Source organism: Lutra lutra, chromosome 5, assembly GCF_902655055.1.
Source record: "Lutra lutra chromosome 5, mLutLut1.2, whole genome shotgun sequence".
Classification (NCBI taxonomy): Eukaryota; Metazoa; Chordata; class Mammalia; order Carnivora; family Mustelidae; genus Lutra; species Lutra lutra.
This window is the reverse complement of record NC_062282.1, coordinates 106,557,855-106,575,906: the sequence shown is the minus strand read 5'-3', so window position 1 is coordinate 106,575,906 and position 18,052 is coordinate 106,557,855. Positions and strand designations below refer to the sequence as shown.

The 18,052-nt window shown below is 33.4% G+C and overlaps 1 protein-coding gene across 7 annotated transcripts in view; it reads right to left on the bottom strand.

Annotated features, from left to right (window-relative positions):
• The window catches only part of TENT2 (terminal nucleotidyltransferase 2), a 69,838-nt gene that overhangs the window by 17,323 nt on the left and 34,463 nt on the right, over window positions 1-18,052 (bottom strand). For all 7 annotated transcript variants that reach the window (XM_047729464.1, XM_047729463.1, XM_047729468.1 and 4 more), the window contains 4 exons: window positions 14,477-14,553; window positions 13,696-13,824; window positions 8,491-8,534; window positions 2-138 (listed from right to left, as the gene is read on the bottom strand). In XM_047729464.1, coding sequence (XP_047585420.1) covers window positions 2-138; window positions 8,491-8,534; window positions 13,696-13,824; window positions 14,477-14,553 — 387 coding nt within the window. The remainder of the gene's footprint in view (window position 1; window positions 139-8,490; window positions 8,535-13,695; window positions 13,825-14,476; window positions 14,554-18,052) is intronic.

Sequence of the window (18,052 nt, the reverse complement as noted above, 5' to 3'; positions counted from 1 at the left end):
CTCAAATTCTGTAGCATAATATTTAAGAAAGCCCAGTAAGAGGTCCCCAAGATTTGACTCATTCTTTGAGAGGTAAGGAGGAACATTACATGGAGCTTGATGTACAAGGTGCAGCTGTATAGCTGGACTAAAAGATTCCTGTCAAAAAGAAAAGGGGGGAAATATAAAGCCATTTAAAACATACAATAAAAACTTTCAAATCCTGACCTAAGCTCTCTGAAGAAGAGAAAAGAAATCTTTATGTTGGCAGTTTGGAAATCTGAAGATTTTCTTCCACTAAAGATTTCACCGGTGTTTGCAGTATGCCAGAAAGTACCTAAAAAACTAAGACATTCTAAACCTTGGCTGAGGTATATCACTCATTTAACCAAGAGCCTACAGTAGCAAAAGATTTTTTAAACTCATAAACAAATCTTCACTGTACATACAAGATTTCATCAAATAACACAGAGATTTCTTTATACATGTTCCTCCTTCTTGAGTGCCTCTACAAGGAACAGCAGGCAATATCAAGCGCAAGAAACAAGCATTTTCTAACTGGCACTTAAAATTTCTCCTAGAGGCCATAAAACTAATATGTGAGGGACGCCTGGGTGGCTCAGTTGGTTGGACGACTGCCTTCGGCTCAGGTCATGATCCCGGAATCCCGGGATCGAGTCCCACATCAGGCTCCCAGCTCCATGGGGAGTCTGCTTCTCCCTCTGACCTTCTCCTAGCTCATGCTCTCTCTCAAATAAATAAATAAAATCTTTAAAAAAAAAAAAAAACAACTAATATGTGAACAGTACTTACACCAATTTTAAGATTTTTTAAATTTTGTTTCATTTTATTTTTGTATTTTGTATCTTAATGGGAAGAGATGACAGACATTCAACAGGAACTGAACTTGAAAAGACAGAGGGCAGGGAAAAGAAGAAGGAAACTGAGCAGCAAGCAATATTCAGCAAACTTCTGCCACAATATTCATAAGGGAAGGTACCGTTTGGTTGTAATCTACACCTACATAAGACTTATTAGAAAGAATACTAATGGGTACTTTTTCTTTTTGCCTAACCTATACCATTCATTTTCATTTAGATAAATATTCATTTAGATAAATCCTTCCTCTATTCATTTAGATAAATCGTTCCTCTACCAGCAGTAAGTTCTGGCTCTAAAACATATTAAATGGACTATGGACTACAGAGATTCTCAAATAATACATATCCAAATGTTAGAAAACACTCTTTTTAAGGTAATTTGCACAGCTGCCCTTAAGATAGCTTTCTACATTACCATTCACCATCTGGGTAATAACAGATTTTTTTTTTAAAGCAACTGGTTAAGGGGTGACAGCTTAAGGTTCCCAAATACTTAATAAATCAACCTAGGGTATACAGATACCAATTTAATTAGTAATCCAACTTTAAAAAACAGAGGCTCCCCAAATAACTACAATACAGAGAAATAGGGTAGTGCATCTAGTTAAAGGTAATCCTCAAAAATCAGCAGGAAAAACAAAAGAGCAAGAAAATAAAAAAAATCCCTCCCTGTCCTATTATCTACAATTCTATCCATAATTTTTAACTACCAAGAAGTGACTACCTTTCTTTCAGAAGACAACCACAGTTCATAAATCTGACACTCCTAAACTTCGGACTTTCCCTTATACTTCTAGCAGATTTAGTATTATACGATGAGACTTAAGTAGAAATCTAATTGTCTCTAAGACTAGAGGGAATTAGGAAAGAAGTCTCAATTTATAATAAAGAGTGGAAGCAGAAGGAAGAGCAGATGTACTGCTTCTACCACCCTTTGTTGGAAAGTATTTTAAATTGTAAAATTTCAATATTATTTTCTGGCTAATCAAACAAAAAGGTATAACCTAAGTTCAATAACAAGGAAAAGAGAAGTGGGGCACTATTTAATAACTTCTGCTCTGAAAGCTTCTTACTAATTTTGACTCTTATGACATACCACAGTAAGCATTCACTTTATTAACTGATGCTAAAATAAGAGTCATTTTCTTACCTTAAAACTGTTTAAACCTCTTTTAAAAATTTTTATTTTGTTAAATAATTTAAAGAAAAAAGGTCAGCAATTGTATATTAACACTTTAGAGTTGTGAGACCTACTCTACTAAAATGGTGAATGACTCTGAACCAACAATTTGACCAGTCTCCTCTTAGTGCCACTATTCTTTTTCACGGTCATATACAGAAAGTGCCATGTCGTACATACCAGAGGAAAACTGAAGGAGAAAGCCAAACTTAAAAAAGAAGAAAAAAAAAAAAAAGGCCCAAAAGATGCTACAAGTTAAAAGAAATTCCACTTAACCATCAAAAAACTCCACTTAAACATTAAAAAACTCCATTTTTGGTAATCATTAACATCACAGAAAGATTTTCTGCTTTAGAAAAATTTCATCAAAGAATTTTTTTAAAAGGCAGTTCCCCTATTGCATATGTATTTAAGAATAATATACATTACTTTGGATAGGATATGGCTGGGCAAAACTTAAGCTAACATATTAGAAAACATATAAAGACCAATCCAAAAGACAAAGAAATTACAACCTAAATCCACAGAAAACCAACTTAACTGATACAATGTAACATCTATTTATTAAAGCATTTGAGGTGGGGATTACTGATACTGTTGTATGTTTTTCAAGTGGGGAAGACATCTTTATTACTTTTTAAAGTTATATCTTATTTGGGGCTTCTAATAACCAAATTTATAATGACTTAATTCCTGAAAACATTTTTGAAGATACGTATCTTCCTTTCCTTCCAATACCAAGTTAAGAAAAATTTTAATGGGCAACCCCTAGAAAAACAACTACAAAGTCTCACTTTTTTACTCATACAAATGCCTACCAAAAATGGAAAGACATTTTTTGCCAAATTCTATTATTTCTTTTTTTTTTTAAGATTTTATTTATTTATTTGACAGAGAGAAATCACAAGTAGGCAGAGAGGCAGGCAGAGAGAGAGGAGGAAGCAGGCTCCCTGCTGAGCAGAAAGCCCGATGTGGGGCTTGAACCCAGGACCTGGGATCATGACCTGAGCCGAAGGCAGCGGCTTAACCCACTGAGCCACCCAGGCGCCCCGACAAATTCTATTATTTCTTGATCTGTGCCATAATATCTTACCTTCAAAGTTTGAAATTTGGACAATTAAGCACTTTCTGGAATAAATTAGATTGGCTAAACTTTCACTTGGTAACTGTTCTTTAAAAAGATAGATGCCTTAGGGGAACCTGGGTGGCTCAGTCAGTTAGGCAGCCGACTCTTTATTTTGGCTCAGTTCAGGAGATCAGGGTCATGAGGTGGGCTCTGCACTCAGCATGGAGTCTACTTGAGATTCTCTCTCTTCCTTGCCCTCTGCCCCACCACCTGCTTGTGTATGGGCACTTACGCACTCTCTCAATAAATTTATTCCCTAACCTAATTTTTTAAAGATTTTTTTTAAAGGTTTTATGTATTTATTTGAAAGAGAGAGCCACAGCAAGAGAGGGAACACAAGCAGGGGGAGTGGGAGAGGGAGAAGCAGGCTTCCCACTGAGCAGGAAGCCCAATGTGGGGCTTGATCCCAGGACCCTGGGACCATGACCTGAGCTGATGGCAGACACTTAACAAGGGAGCCACCTAGGCGCCCCTTATTTTATTTTAGAGAGAGGGAGTGGGCGAGTGGGATGAGAGGCAGAGGGATAGAGAGAGAAGGGAAGCCGACTCCCTGCGTTGAGCTCCACGATCAGCTCAGAGTCTATTTGTGATTCTCCCCCTCTCTGTCTTGTCTGCCCCTTCTCCTGTGTGTGCACACACGTACAAACTCTCTAAATAAATACTCTTTTTTAAAAAAATATACACGCCTTAAATGAAGGATGACTATTTCCTAAACTCCAAGCAAACAAAGTTCCACGCTATTCTAACAATATGAATTATTAGGCCCTGGATATAAATGTTGAGGAAGGTCTCAAAGAAAAAGGTAACTGATATGGAGTACTTAAGCAGAGTTCTGACTGAACAGAGAAAGGGCTAAATGATATATTGAAGTTCTACCAAGCTTTAATTGTATGCAGATTACCACTAATCTGTTACCAGATTTTAACATGTTAAAGACTGATCATTAAATTCTTTAAATTATATTTGCTTTTAAAGTTTTTGATAGTTTTCGGAAGCTTCTAAAGTTTTGAAATCAACATAAATATCATAAAGTAGAAGTACTATAATGAAGTGGCTACGAGCATGAGCTTAGGTGTCAGATCTAGCTTTGAAACCTATTAGCTATATGAACTTAATCGAGTTTACTTAGCTTTCCTAATGTTCGGCTTCTTCATCTCAAGTTACTTAGCTTTCCTAATGTTCGGCTTCTTCATCTATAAAAAAATAACTACTCATAGAACTGTAATGAGGATTAAATGATAACACTGTATGTAAAGCACAGCAGCAATAGTATTACCTATATATTAATTATTTAGTATACGCCAGGCATCATTATTGTAACTGTACCATTCATAATAATGCAATATTGTTACCTCCTGAAATAATGTATTATTTCAAAATTAACTTCCTTATAACTTTTAACATTTAAGTAATATCAACTTTATTTTTTTAAGGAATTTATTTATTTATTTGACAGAGATCACAAGTAGGCAGAGAGGCAGGCAGAGAAAGAGGAGGAAGCAGGCTCCCCGCTGAGCAGAGCGCCAGACGTGGAGCTTGATCCCAGGACCCTGAGATCAAGACCGGAGCCAAAGGCAGAGGCTTTAACCCACTGAGCCACCCAGGTGCCCCAAGTAATATCAACTTTAAAAGATGTTTTTTATCATTAAAACTGACTTCACCAAAATGTTTAAATTTGTCTTTTCAAAGATATTCATTTATAGCCTGTTTTATAAAACTAAAATCCTTCAACATATTATATGCATTTTAAAACTAAAAAGAGTTGCTATATCTCTATGTGTATAAATATGTATATATGTAAAATTTAATATACTTTCAATACATAGCTGCACAGAGTAACTCTACATTCTCAGAATTCCTAATCTCACAACCATAAAGATGGCTTTCTGGAATATGAAGATACTGTTAGGGAAATAAACAAATATAAGCTATCTCATAAATCTCCACCTAGCATGAATCTAGGTAAGTCTCATAATATGCTCACATTAAAATAAAGATCCCTACGGGACTGGAAGAGATTATGCTGAGTGAAATAAGTCAAGCAGAGAGAGTCAATTATCATATGGTTTCACTTATTTGTGGAGCATAACAAATAGCATGGAGGACAAGGGGAGATGGAGAGGAGAAGGGAGTTGAGGGAAATTGGAAGGGGAGGTGAACCATGAGAGACTATCGACTCTGAAAAACGATCTGAGAATTTTGAAGGGGTGGGGGGTGGGAGGTTGGGGGCACCAGGTGGTGGGTATTGTAGAGGGCACGGATTGCATGGAGCACTGGGTGTGGTGCAAAAATAATGAATACTGTTATGCTGAAAAAAATAAAAAAATTTAAAAAAAAAAAAATAAAAAAAAATAAAGATCCCTTCATAAGCTTAACCTAAGTTTATATATTTAAACACTCTCAACTTCATTGTTTTAACTCAACAGTTAATATTCTATCATTCATGTCGCTTTTTCAAGTCAAAAGAATTAAGTAGTAATAATAATGCTACATTATGATAAAGCTTTTGAAGATAAAGATATGGTTACAGTCTTTCATTCTTTTCTTTCCTAATTTAGTATTCTAACTGAACTGAAACACCATACGCATTTTTAAAATAAATATATTACCATAAATTTGAGAAAATATGAAAATAACTTTAAAAAGCATAATACATTGAATAAATGTTATTCTATTCAAAGTTTTTATCCTATTTTTTAATTCTATTTAACTATATTAGAGAAGCTCAAAATTTAAAAGAACCTTGTTCCCTTGTAAAATAACAAAGTTTTTTTTGTCACTATAAAGTTTTAAGTCATTCTCAAATTGATATAAGCTAAAATTCTAACATGTTGTTCTTAAAGAAAGGTAAATCTGTACAGGAACAATCAGATACATACAAACAAAATGTAATAAGCAACAAATATTAGATGAAATGATATATTAGTAAACAGTATAATTTTGTCTTAGGCAGCACAGAATGAGAGAAAAAAATAACAGTTTCTGGATCCATAATTTGTGACTATAAAGCTTGAATTAATAATGTAACATTCCTAAGACTTAGTTTCTTCACATGTGAATCAAGGATAATACTATACTAGATAATACTAGGATTAAGGATAATGTATATAAAATTCATACAGTGCTAACATAAAACAGATACTAAATAAGTGACAGTTATTAGTACTAAGAAATAAGCTGATTTGTCTATTCTATTAGATGGACTACTGAGAAAAGTCCTCTACTGATCAATCACCTACAGGTTTCAGATACAATTTAAAATCCTTTTAGAGTGGATATTAAGTCCTTACCCATGTAAGCATCAACCTTATAGTAAAGATAATGTACTTTAAATATTTATGACAATGTGACCACACCTGAAAGCAAATTAAGACATCCTTAAATCTAGCAAGTCTTGCTATTACTATTTTTTAAGGCCTTGGGGCTGGACTAAATCTATTTCCCTGTTATAGGTATAGAAATATGATTATTAGCAAAACAGAGGTGGAGAGTATAGAGTAAGAGATGGTGTATGTGAAGAGAAGTCAGGACTCCAACATGGGGGAAAGCTAGATAATGAAAAACATGAAACAAAAGTGAAAAAAAAAATGAGGCTCTTCAAACTAGAACATACCAGTAAGAACCTGGATATCATAATAAAAGCAGTATGTCTGTTCTGTTCTCCAACATAGTGCATTAAATTGAGATTTCCTTAGTATTTTATATTACTAAAAAGAGTTCATGCAGCGAGGGTTTTAAGTGGGATTTCTGTAGAAACGTCTATTCCACACACAATAATAGACTCTTTAAAAGTAAGTTTAACTATTAGCTGTTTTGTATGCTAAAAAAATATACACAGTTCTTTCTATACTGAAACTTAGGTCTTAACCAAAAAGTTGAGACAAAAAAATGAAATTGTAAACACCCAGTTATCATCTTTGACCTTTCTGTATATGCTAAAGAATCAATACTTTATTGAAGGGAGAAAACCATTCAAGGATAAGGCCAAAAGTTCAAGTTACTTTTATGTCTACACTTACTGATGCTTTCATTTTCGTGTTTATGAAAGCATAAATACTGATCCTTAGAAATAACTGAAATTCATTATAATAGTTCTTCATAATAGCAGAAATTAGTTTTCAAAATGAGGAAGATAAGATATCCAGATTCCAAAAAATTCTTATAGATATTGTCTTTACCAGATGACTCACTACAAACTGGGAAGCCCCCACTACAGCAAAACTCTATTACAGTACACCTTTATTATCCAGCACCCTGAATGTATGCATTACAATAAGAACCTATGTTCAAAAACAAACACATCAGTTCTTCTCAATTATCAAAGATTAAGTTATATTTAATTTAGATTCCACATCAAGTAGATTTATATTTTATACGATACAGGCAGAATAAGTATGTCTTTTGAAAACTTATCACTCAAGCTAGAAATTACATTTTCCAATTTGACTAGTAAGTTTAGAAAACAGTTCTTTTTATAAGTTTACAAAACAGGTAAAAATTACACAGTTTCAGAAGGTTAAACACTCTAAATAGCTTAAATATCATTCCAAATAAAACCAGGAATAAGGATGACTATGGAGGAAAACAGAAACAATAGGACTATAAAACAAGGGAACAGAATTCTGGAAAAAAGAACACAAAAAACTGGAAAAGAAACAACAGTATAAAAGATTGTGAATATGTATACTAATCTAGGTTTTTCTAAACTCAAACTGAGTACATACCAAACTTTTTCTAATAAGCACCCTTTACTTCTTTAATGTTTCCAATTAACTTCAGGAGTCTTAATATCGTGCACAGAAATAGTGTACTGATATTACTTCTCTTGGTGTATTGGTAAAATCAAATGAAAGATAAAATGATTATTCAATTGTTCAAATTCTTAGTTTTCCCCCCTGCTTTCAAAGTATACATACATTGGCCTGAAAGCTTCTGAGTTAGTAACTAAAGAAATGCTATAAAACTGTATTTGAAAATAGCATGAAGAAAACTAGAATAAGCCTAACTGAAGCCTAACTGAGCCTTCCCAATTGAGTATATTTAATTGCTATTAGTGATAATCATGAACATCACGTGAAAAATTCTGCCATTTACATAAATGACCAGGCTATCTGCCAATAATCAAATAAAATATCAGTCTTTCAAAAAAGTATATGAAATATTTTTAACGTGCTAGTCGCCAACTCCTCAGCCTATACAGAAAATGTTATCATATACTTAGAAGGTAACTATTACACCTTTTATAGTCACATTAATACTGCATATAATAGTTCCACATATACTTGTCATAATATGTATTATAATAATTTATAAGAAACACTTACTGGGTAAATTTTTTGGATGGATGGAAGGATGGGTTCAGGTAGGGCTATAAAAAAAAAAGTTTAAAGCTTCCGTGATTCACATAATTCATTTTACAAAGCAATAATTTGTCAGCTATACCCCAGGCTTAAGGGTTTCTGCTTAAATTCAATAGTTTCCATATATTTTGTGAATTCTGATCCCTAAAAATTTCAATTCCAAATATACCTAAGTTGATAACTTAAGGTTTATTAATAAATTATGTATATTTCTATGTAAACCAATGTTCCTTACATGGTTTTAGAAAAACAGGCCATCAATGAACACACATCATGTGGTCCAACATCAGACACACACACGAAATAAGCAAGACAAGGATTGATTGACTGTTCTACAGATGTTGAATGAACATTGTTAAAATGGATGTAGCTATCAAAAAGAAAATTTTTAAATACAGTCCAATGATACTGTATTGTGAAAGAACAACAGCTATATCATAACTGTCCCTTTATTTTTAATTCTCATAAATAATAATGTCAAAATTTAATAGTTTCAGGAGATAGATTTGCTGGGGGCAAAAAACTGGAAAAAAAATCTTTAACTTCACAAATTTTTAAAAAGAAGGTCTCAGCAAAGTTTAGAAATATATATCAGGATATTTATACCAATTTGCAATAAAAAATAAAAATTTCATATAAGGGACTCATTATTTCATATGTGATTTTCTTTTCAATTGTCATTCTTCATTCTCCAATAGCTTAACTAAAATCCAACTTCATGAAATGCATTAACAATAATTTCACATCATTACAGTATAAAGGGAAGAACATGAAAGGCAAAGTGCTTAATATTCACAATTTAAAAAACTATAAAATACAATGTCTTGAGTAAGGTAAGACACAAGTAATGTATTTTCAAGATTTCTTTAAGATTAAAGACAAAATATAATACTATAAAAGCTATGTATTTGAAGAATTAGAAATACATTGTAATAATTAAGTAAATTCAGTAACCATCATTACCTTTAATTTGCAATTTAGCAAAAACCTTTTTAAATGACTTCTGAATACATTAGTAATATACACATAATCAACCATTATTACCAACTGACATAACCTCCAACTATGATTATAAATGTATAAATTCCTATTGCATAGTATTTAAATGTTTCTTCTGTATCATGCTTCATTCCAAAGTTGAAATTAAAATAAAATTCCATGATATTCTGGAATGTTCACAGTATGCAACTGAGGGGGAAAACTTATTACTTACCAGAACCACTCTTAGGAAGTAAAAATATTTTTTTCCCAGAGGCATTCAAGTGCTCAAAATTCTAGAAGATCCTACAAATAAACTCAAGCCCCAGTTACCTTAATTCTAAAAATCTTTATATTCATATAACATTTTAATGACTTTCTAATAATTTTTGCTATAATACAGAAGTCAAACTAGAAACTCTTACTAGAAATTAGTTTATTTAATTAAAAACCTGAATTCCTTTCTCACTGAATACTCCTAGTAAAATAAAATTATAATTTAAAAAATGACAAAGAAGGTTATAGAGAATTAGAAAAAACCTTACCTCATTCTAGAATCATAACTAGAATGCTAGAAGAGAAAAACAAGTACTAACCCCTGGGTTAGGGTCTTTTATTAGACCAAGAGCCTTTAGAAATAAGCAATTTGAGGGGCACCTAGGTGGCTCAGTCAGTTAAGCACCTCTTTTGATTGTGGCTCAGTCATGATCTCAAGGTCATGGGATCAAGCACCACATGGGGCTCCACACTGAGTGTGGAGATTGCTTAAGATTCTCTCTCCCAAGCCCTCTACTCCTCTCCCACTCTCACTTTCTCTCACATGTGCCTTCCCTCTCTCGGTCTCAAAATAAACAAATAATATAAAAAGTAAGTAAAAGAACTATTAAGCAATTTGGAAATTCTGGGGGGCAGGGGTATCACTCATAAATCCCATGTCTGACAACCTTACAGATTTAAAAACACTAGTCACTTGTGAAAAGAAACAGAAGAAACCTCATTTACAGTGGAGTGAGGAAGTCCTGAAAGGGAATACAGTATACTCTGCATTCCCTAATAAAAAGAAGTTTACTTCACACACCCCAGCAGGATGAAGAAAGAATTTTTCCTTGTCCAGCAACAGCCCAGCCAATGAGAAATAGCCCCATCCATCTTCTTCCCCTTCCTCTATAAAGGCAAGTCCCTGGCCTCCATTCTCTGGACTTGCCAATGGTTGGGTCACCATTTTGATTGTACTGAACTTCAATTCCTCTGTTATTCTAGAATAAACTCATTGTGTCAGTAAAAAAAATTGGCTCTTTTGTTTTTTCAAGGCCAACACATTAAGAGCAACTGATGTACTGTGGCAGTTATTTACTAACACTATCCTCACAGTAACCTCAAAGCCTTCAGAGTAGTTTTTCAAAGTTTATTTTACTCAAAGCAAAACACATTCAGAAAGAATCTGGCTATAACATCTATTTTTACTTCAAAATTCTGGACTGCAATCTTTTAAATTTCTCTTTTAAATTTCTTTTAAATTTCTCTCTCGAAAGCTTTATATAAAATAAAACTTAGTATTGCAGTATCTGATCAATTGATAACACTTTCAGAATAACTATTCTGCTAAGATTTGATTTTTGCTCCCATTTCAGATGAGGGTTTTCTGGTCAAGCCCCCACAGATTTATATATATAAACATTCCATTCTGATTCATCAAAAATTAAAAAAAAAAAAAAGCTTATCTTCGACAACACTAAGCAACAATTCTGACACAATTTAAAATGCCTGAGATAGGGGGCACCTGGGTGGCTCAGTGGGTTAAAGCCTCTGCCTTCGGCTCAGGCCATGATCCCATGATCTCTGCCTGTCTCTCTGCCTACTTGTGATTTCTCTCTCTGTCAAATAAATAAAGAAAATCTTTAAAAAAAAAAATGCCTGAGATAGTTCTGTACCTAGTAACATGGTAAATATTCTATGAATAGTCATTTGTATCGTTATTTCTAACCAGTTGATACTTCTGCCTTTTTATTAATTACTAATCTTAGATTGCCATTAAAAGCTCTTCTCATCAGGTTTTTACCCCTCATACTTTCATCAGTCACCTTTCAAGCATACATAGTCTCTTACTGACTGTTGAAATTCATCCGAGGAAATGCTTTAATCTTTTTCAACCTTTCTACATTCAGAAGACTGTTCCCTTTCTCTATTCATGGCAAAAAAGACAATAAAAGTATGTATGAAGTTAAATAAAACCTAAAGGTCCATCCAATCCAGCTATTCCTGTTATAGATAAGAATATTAAGATCAGAAAGGTAAAGTAATTTGGCCAAAATCATAAACACTACTTCACCATGGCATGACTGGAACTGCCCCAGACATCCTGCAGACTCCTGTATGACCAAAAAAAAAAATGCAGCTACTTATTTCAATCTAATTTCTTCTAGTAAGGGGCAGCTTAAATTTGCCAAATAATAGAGTTATACTTTAGCTCTGCATAGGTAAGGTCCTTTAACAAAAGATCCAGAAACTGTTCATGAGAAAGCCATTAATTAAAAACCATCTCGGTAAACGGGACTTTGTCAAAAATAAACTATGCTTAAATACGTTAGCAAAATTTTAGCATGATTTCTTAACACTGGTAAAATACTAACACCAGAACTTTCAACTCACTTGCCAAACCACCTTGGGGAATCTGTGATTAAAGTATATTTTTCTTTTTTTTTCCCCCCCAAGATTTATCTATTTGAAAAAGAGAAAAGGGGAGAGGGAAAAAAATCTCAAGCAGATTCCCTGCCAAGCATAGAACCTGACTCGGTGCTCAATCCCACCACCTTGAGATCACGGACCTGAGCTGAAATCAAGAGTCCAACAACTAACAGACTGAGCCACCCAGGCATCCCTAAAGTACATCTTTCTAAAGAAGGCAATTAAACTAAAATTTCTAATGTAACCCATAAAAATAGAAGGAAAGGACACATATTACAGATGTTCATACATGTTAAATGCTGTAGTCATATCTAATTTTTAAATCATAACTAGGGTCTATTCATTTTTTAGTTTCAGTTGCAACTTAAAAAGTACACTTGACTAAACCTAAACAACTCTGATAAATTTTTGGCACATAACTTCTCAATATTTATATACATATGTGTATATATATAGAAACTCTAATACAGATACTATTTTTAAAATAAAATTGGTATCAGGTTGCATATAAGAGTGTATCATGGGTATTTTCTTATATCATTAAATATCCTAAAAGCATCACTTTTGGCTAACATTATAATTAATTCCATCATAACGTATCCATTCTTAAAAACTTAAGATTATTTTGAATCTTCTGTTATCTCAATAAACACAATCAAAATCAGCCTGATATATAAATCCATACACGTATCCCTGATATTACCTTGGGATTAATTCCTAGAAATGCAATCACTGAATAACACTGAGTCAAAGAGTATGAACATAAATATTACAACACTGCTTCCTCAACTATGGAAACATCATTAGCCCAGAACAGATCAGACCCTAAACATCCTGATAAAGGGTCTTCTATTACAGTAACATCAAGTCTTTTAACCAATTTCCATGCCACCTCACAAAGAATAAAACTTCTTTGACCAAAAAGAAAATCCTCTCTCAAGTGAAAAATAAAAAAACATGATGAATGGTGCTTGAGCTTATTTTTACAGACCTTCTGAACATGCACATGCCTCAACATAATGGGTCCACAACACAGGAGTAGAAGTTCTTTGAATATAAAATACTGAAAAACTGTCAAAAAAATAAAAAACACAGTAAAACTTCCTTTATAATGTTTTCCAGGGAATAACATTTCTTCCCTTTTTTGTGGGGGGAGGAAGGGTTGGGCAGAGAGAAAGGGAGAGCGAGATCCTTAAGCTTGAGCCATAAGTACTTTCCAAAAAGTACTTCAGCTTGACATGAGGCTTGATCTCACAACCCTGACATCACGACCTGAGCCAAGATCAAGAGTCGGACACTTAGCTGACTGAGCCACCCAGGCACCCCCAGGAATATTTCTAAAACATCTGTTCAAAGCAAAAAATTAGGAAACATAGTTTTCTGGGCTTTAGAAAGAACTTTTTAAAACAATGTTGTTTGAAGACAGAGTCAACAGAGAAGACATCATAATGAAGTTTAACTGTGTTTTCATTTTAAAAATTGGGGAAAAAAAACGAAAATACTTACTTTGTAAATAGTGCAAAACCATCAATACAAGACTATAGCTGCTTAAAGTACCACGACTGGCATCATTTATTTCATGGTGACTCGCCCACTTCTTAATCACCAGTACTAATGGACGAACTCGATTTTCAACTGAAAGTAAAATTAAAACTTAAAAATGGTAAGAAAATATTATGGTTTCTTTGAAAGCTTCTATCATTTCCCAACTACAACAAAAAGAACATTGCCTCCCTATTTATTAAACACTTTGTTCACCATAAACGTGTCTTGCTTTTAAAAGGTATCTTAGTCACCTTTTAAAGATTACCATTAAAATTTGTTTTATTGACCTGTAACTCTAGTAGTATATAATTTAGTGTAGCAATTTTTATAAATATAATAAAAGACACTATACATAAACATAATTAAACAGATGTCAGTATTTATTACAAACATCTTTAAAAAGGAATAAAGAGTAGGGGGTTAGGGGAGTAGGAAAAGAATAAATGAAACAAGATGGGATCAGGAGGGAGACAAACCATAAAAGACTCTTAATCTCACAAAACAAATTGAGGGTTGCTGGGGGGCGCGGTAGGGAGAGGGTGGTGGGGTTACGGACATTGGGGAAGGTATGTGCTATGGTGAGTGCTATGAAGTGTGTAAACCTGGCGATTCACAGACCTATACCCCTGGGGCTAATAATACATTATATGTTAATTTAAAAATTTAAAAATTTAAAATAAAAAAAAGGAATAAAGAATGAAGGATAGAGAAGCTGGTAATTATTTGGAAATAAAAAACTTACGGTATGCATAAGTTCTGAGAAGGAATGTGTTTCTTATTCCAACAATATTGTTTACATTCAAGTCGAATTCCACACAACTATGAAGAAGAGAGAAAAACACCTTAGCTCAAGTGTTTTTAAACATTAGCTCAAATGTTTTTAAACAAACTAACTCCCTTGTAACTAAATTAATATTCATCTACCCCATCATGCAAAAATAGCATGAGCCCAAAGGCCAAATACTTTAAAATGAGGCACTAAAGAAGTAAGAATACATACTCAGTACATATGAGTAAGTGTATATTAAAAATATAAAACAGGATTACAGTTGCAAGATCCATAATGTACTACTAAGGCTCCAATTATCCTTAATAAAACAAATTTTAAAATTTCACAGTCCTTTACAGATAAACAAAATTATGTGACCAAAAAACATTTCTGGCCAAATTATCCTACTGAGTTATATACCCTCAACTAATTTGGAATTAAAGCAACATTGCTTTAAAACAATAGAAATAAAATCATAAAGTACAGATAGAAAGAATAGAAGGCTATACATTATATTCCCTCCAAAAAGGGTAAGACATAAATAAGATATAAATTATAGTATCATACCAAATTTAGCTACTGATAATCTGGGAAGAACAGTGAAACACATAACAGAAGGGTTAATTCTTTGAAAGCAAAGATACCAGACAATTTGCAATTTAGAAAATAGGGCATTAATGATGGGATCTACAAAGAAAGCCTAAACCCAAAATAAAAGGAAAGATTAATGAAAATTACATTATGAGGTCCAACTTCTTCTGCACACTGAGTTTTTCTATGAAAAGACTGCTTAAAATAAAAACTTAACAAAATTCCTTTCTACAAACTTTTAATTACAAAATCTGAAATTTACCAATTCAGGTTTTCTTGTTTTGGGAAATGAAACCCTATAATCTTTCAACTAAACATGCATAGTAGTATTACCACTTCAGATATCATATATATTTGTCTTCAGGAAATTTACAGCAACAATGAAGATACATTCTCTAATTGTGTCTGTTCAAGGCTAATACTGAAACCAGTCGGCAATTCCTCTATATAACTCAATACAGAGGAAAAAACAGAAGGAAACCAGTTTGCAATTAAAAGCTTTTCCAAAAATAGGATTTCAGAGCTTTAAAAATATCCACAGTACTTGCTTCAAATTCTAATTCTGGAAATACTAAAGTAATCCTATATATATAGCAAAAAGTTTACGTACAAAATGCTTATTCTAACAGGGGAATAAGTAAGTTAATCACAACATATTCACTCAATGAAATACTACTGTAAAGCCATAAAAATGAAGCCAGAAAATAATCAATGGTATAAACAAATATCCATGACATATGATTAAATAAAAAAGTATAATCTCAATTTTAATTTCAAAAACTCTTATGCATTCATATGCATAGAAGAGGGACTAAAAGTTTTATACCAAAATGTTAGTATCACTTATCTTTGAATGTTAAAAGTAGACTTTTTTTAAAAAAATGGTCTGTATATGGGGTGCCTGAGTGGCTCAGTGGGTTAAGCCTCTGCCTTTGGCTCAGGTCATGATCTCAGGGTCCTGGGATCAAGCCCCGCATCGGGCTCTCTGCTCAGCAGGGAGCTTGCTTCCTCCCTCAACCCTCCCACCCCCCCGCCCCGCTCTGCCTGCCTCTCTGCCTACTTGTGCTCTCTCTCTCTCTCTCTGTCAAATAAATAAATAAAATCTTTAAAATGGTCTGTATAGAGAATATAAAACGGTGTTTAGAAAGAATACTTAAAAATGAAAAAAGCTTCTTTAATAATCTTAAATAGAAAAAGAAATGCACCCAACACAGGACCACCCAAATACTTAAAACAGTTAATAATAAACATAAAGGAAATAATCAACAGCAATACAGTAACAGTGGGGGACTTTAAAACCCCATTTACATCAATGGACAGAGCATCCAAACAGAAAATAAACAAGGAAACAGTGGCTCTGAATAACACATTGGGCCAGATGGATTTACCAGATATATTCAGAACATTCCATCCTAAAACAGCAGAATACACATTATTTTCAAGTGCACACGGAAGTTTCCAGAACAGATCATATATTAGGCAACAAAACAAGTCTCAACAAATTAAAAAAGACCTAAGTCATTCCATGCATCTTTTCTGACCACAATGCTATGAAACAAAAATCAACCACAAGAAAAAAATCTGGAAAAAGCACAAACAAATGGAGATTAAATAACATGCTACCAAACAATGACTGGGTCAACCAAAACAAAACCAAAGAGGAAATCAAAATGAAAACGCAATGACAAGTGAAAATGAAAACGCAATGACCAAGAATCTCTGTAAAGCAGCAAAAGTGGTTCTAAAGGGGAAGTTTATAGCAACATAGGCCTACCTCAAAAAGTAATAAAAATCTCAAACAACCTAACCTTACACCTAAACAAGCTAGAAAAAGAACAAAACCCCAAAACCAGTAGAAGGAAAGGAACAATAAAGATTAGAGCAGAAATAAATGAAATAAAAACTCAAACAAAAAACAATAGAACAGATTAGTGAAACCAGGAGTTGGTTCTTTGAAAAGATCAACAAACTTGAGAAACCTTTAGCCAGACTCGTCAAAAAATAAAAATAAAAAAGAGCGGGGCTGCCTAGGTGGCTCAGTCAGTTGGGCGTCTGCCTTCAGCTCAGGTCATGATCCCAGTGTCCTAGGATTGAGTCCCGCATCTAGCTCCTTGCTCAGCTGGGAGCCTGCTTCTTCCTCTGCCTGCCGCTCCCCCTGCTTGTATTCTCTCTCTCTCGGACAAATAAATAAATGAAATCTTAAAAAAAAAAAAAAGCACACTCAAACAAAATCACAAATGAAAAAGGAGAAATAACAACACGGCAGAAATACAAAGGATTTTAAGAGAATATTATGAAAAATTATATGACAACAAATTGGACAATCTAAAAGAAATGGATAAATTCCCAGAAACCTATAATCTCCCAAAACTGAATCAGAAAGAAACAGAAAATTTGAATAGTCCAATTACCAGCAATGAGATTAAATTAGTTATCAAAAAACTCCATAGAAATAAAAGTCCAGGACCAGAAGTCTTTACAGGTGAATTCTATCAAACGTTCAAAGAACAGTTAATAAGTATGCTTTTCAAGCTATTCCAAAAAAAGAGAAGAAAAGGAAAACTTCCAAATTCATTCTATGAATCCTGCGATTACCCTGATACCAAAACTAGATAAAAACACTACAAAAAAAGAGAACTACAAGCCAGTATCTCTGATAAATACAGATGTAAAAATCCTCAACAAAATATTACCAAGCCAAATTTAACAATACATTAAAAAAGTCATTCATGACAATCAATTGGAATTTATTCCTGGGATGCAAAGGTGGTGCTCACTATTTGCAAATCAATAAATGTGACACATCACATCCATAAGAGAAAGACTAAAAACCATACCATCATTTCAATAGATGCAGCAAAAGCACATGACAAAGTACAACATCCAATTATATATAATAAAAACCCTCAACAAAATAGGTTTAAAGGGGACATACCTCACCATAATAAAGGCCATATA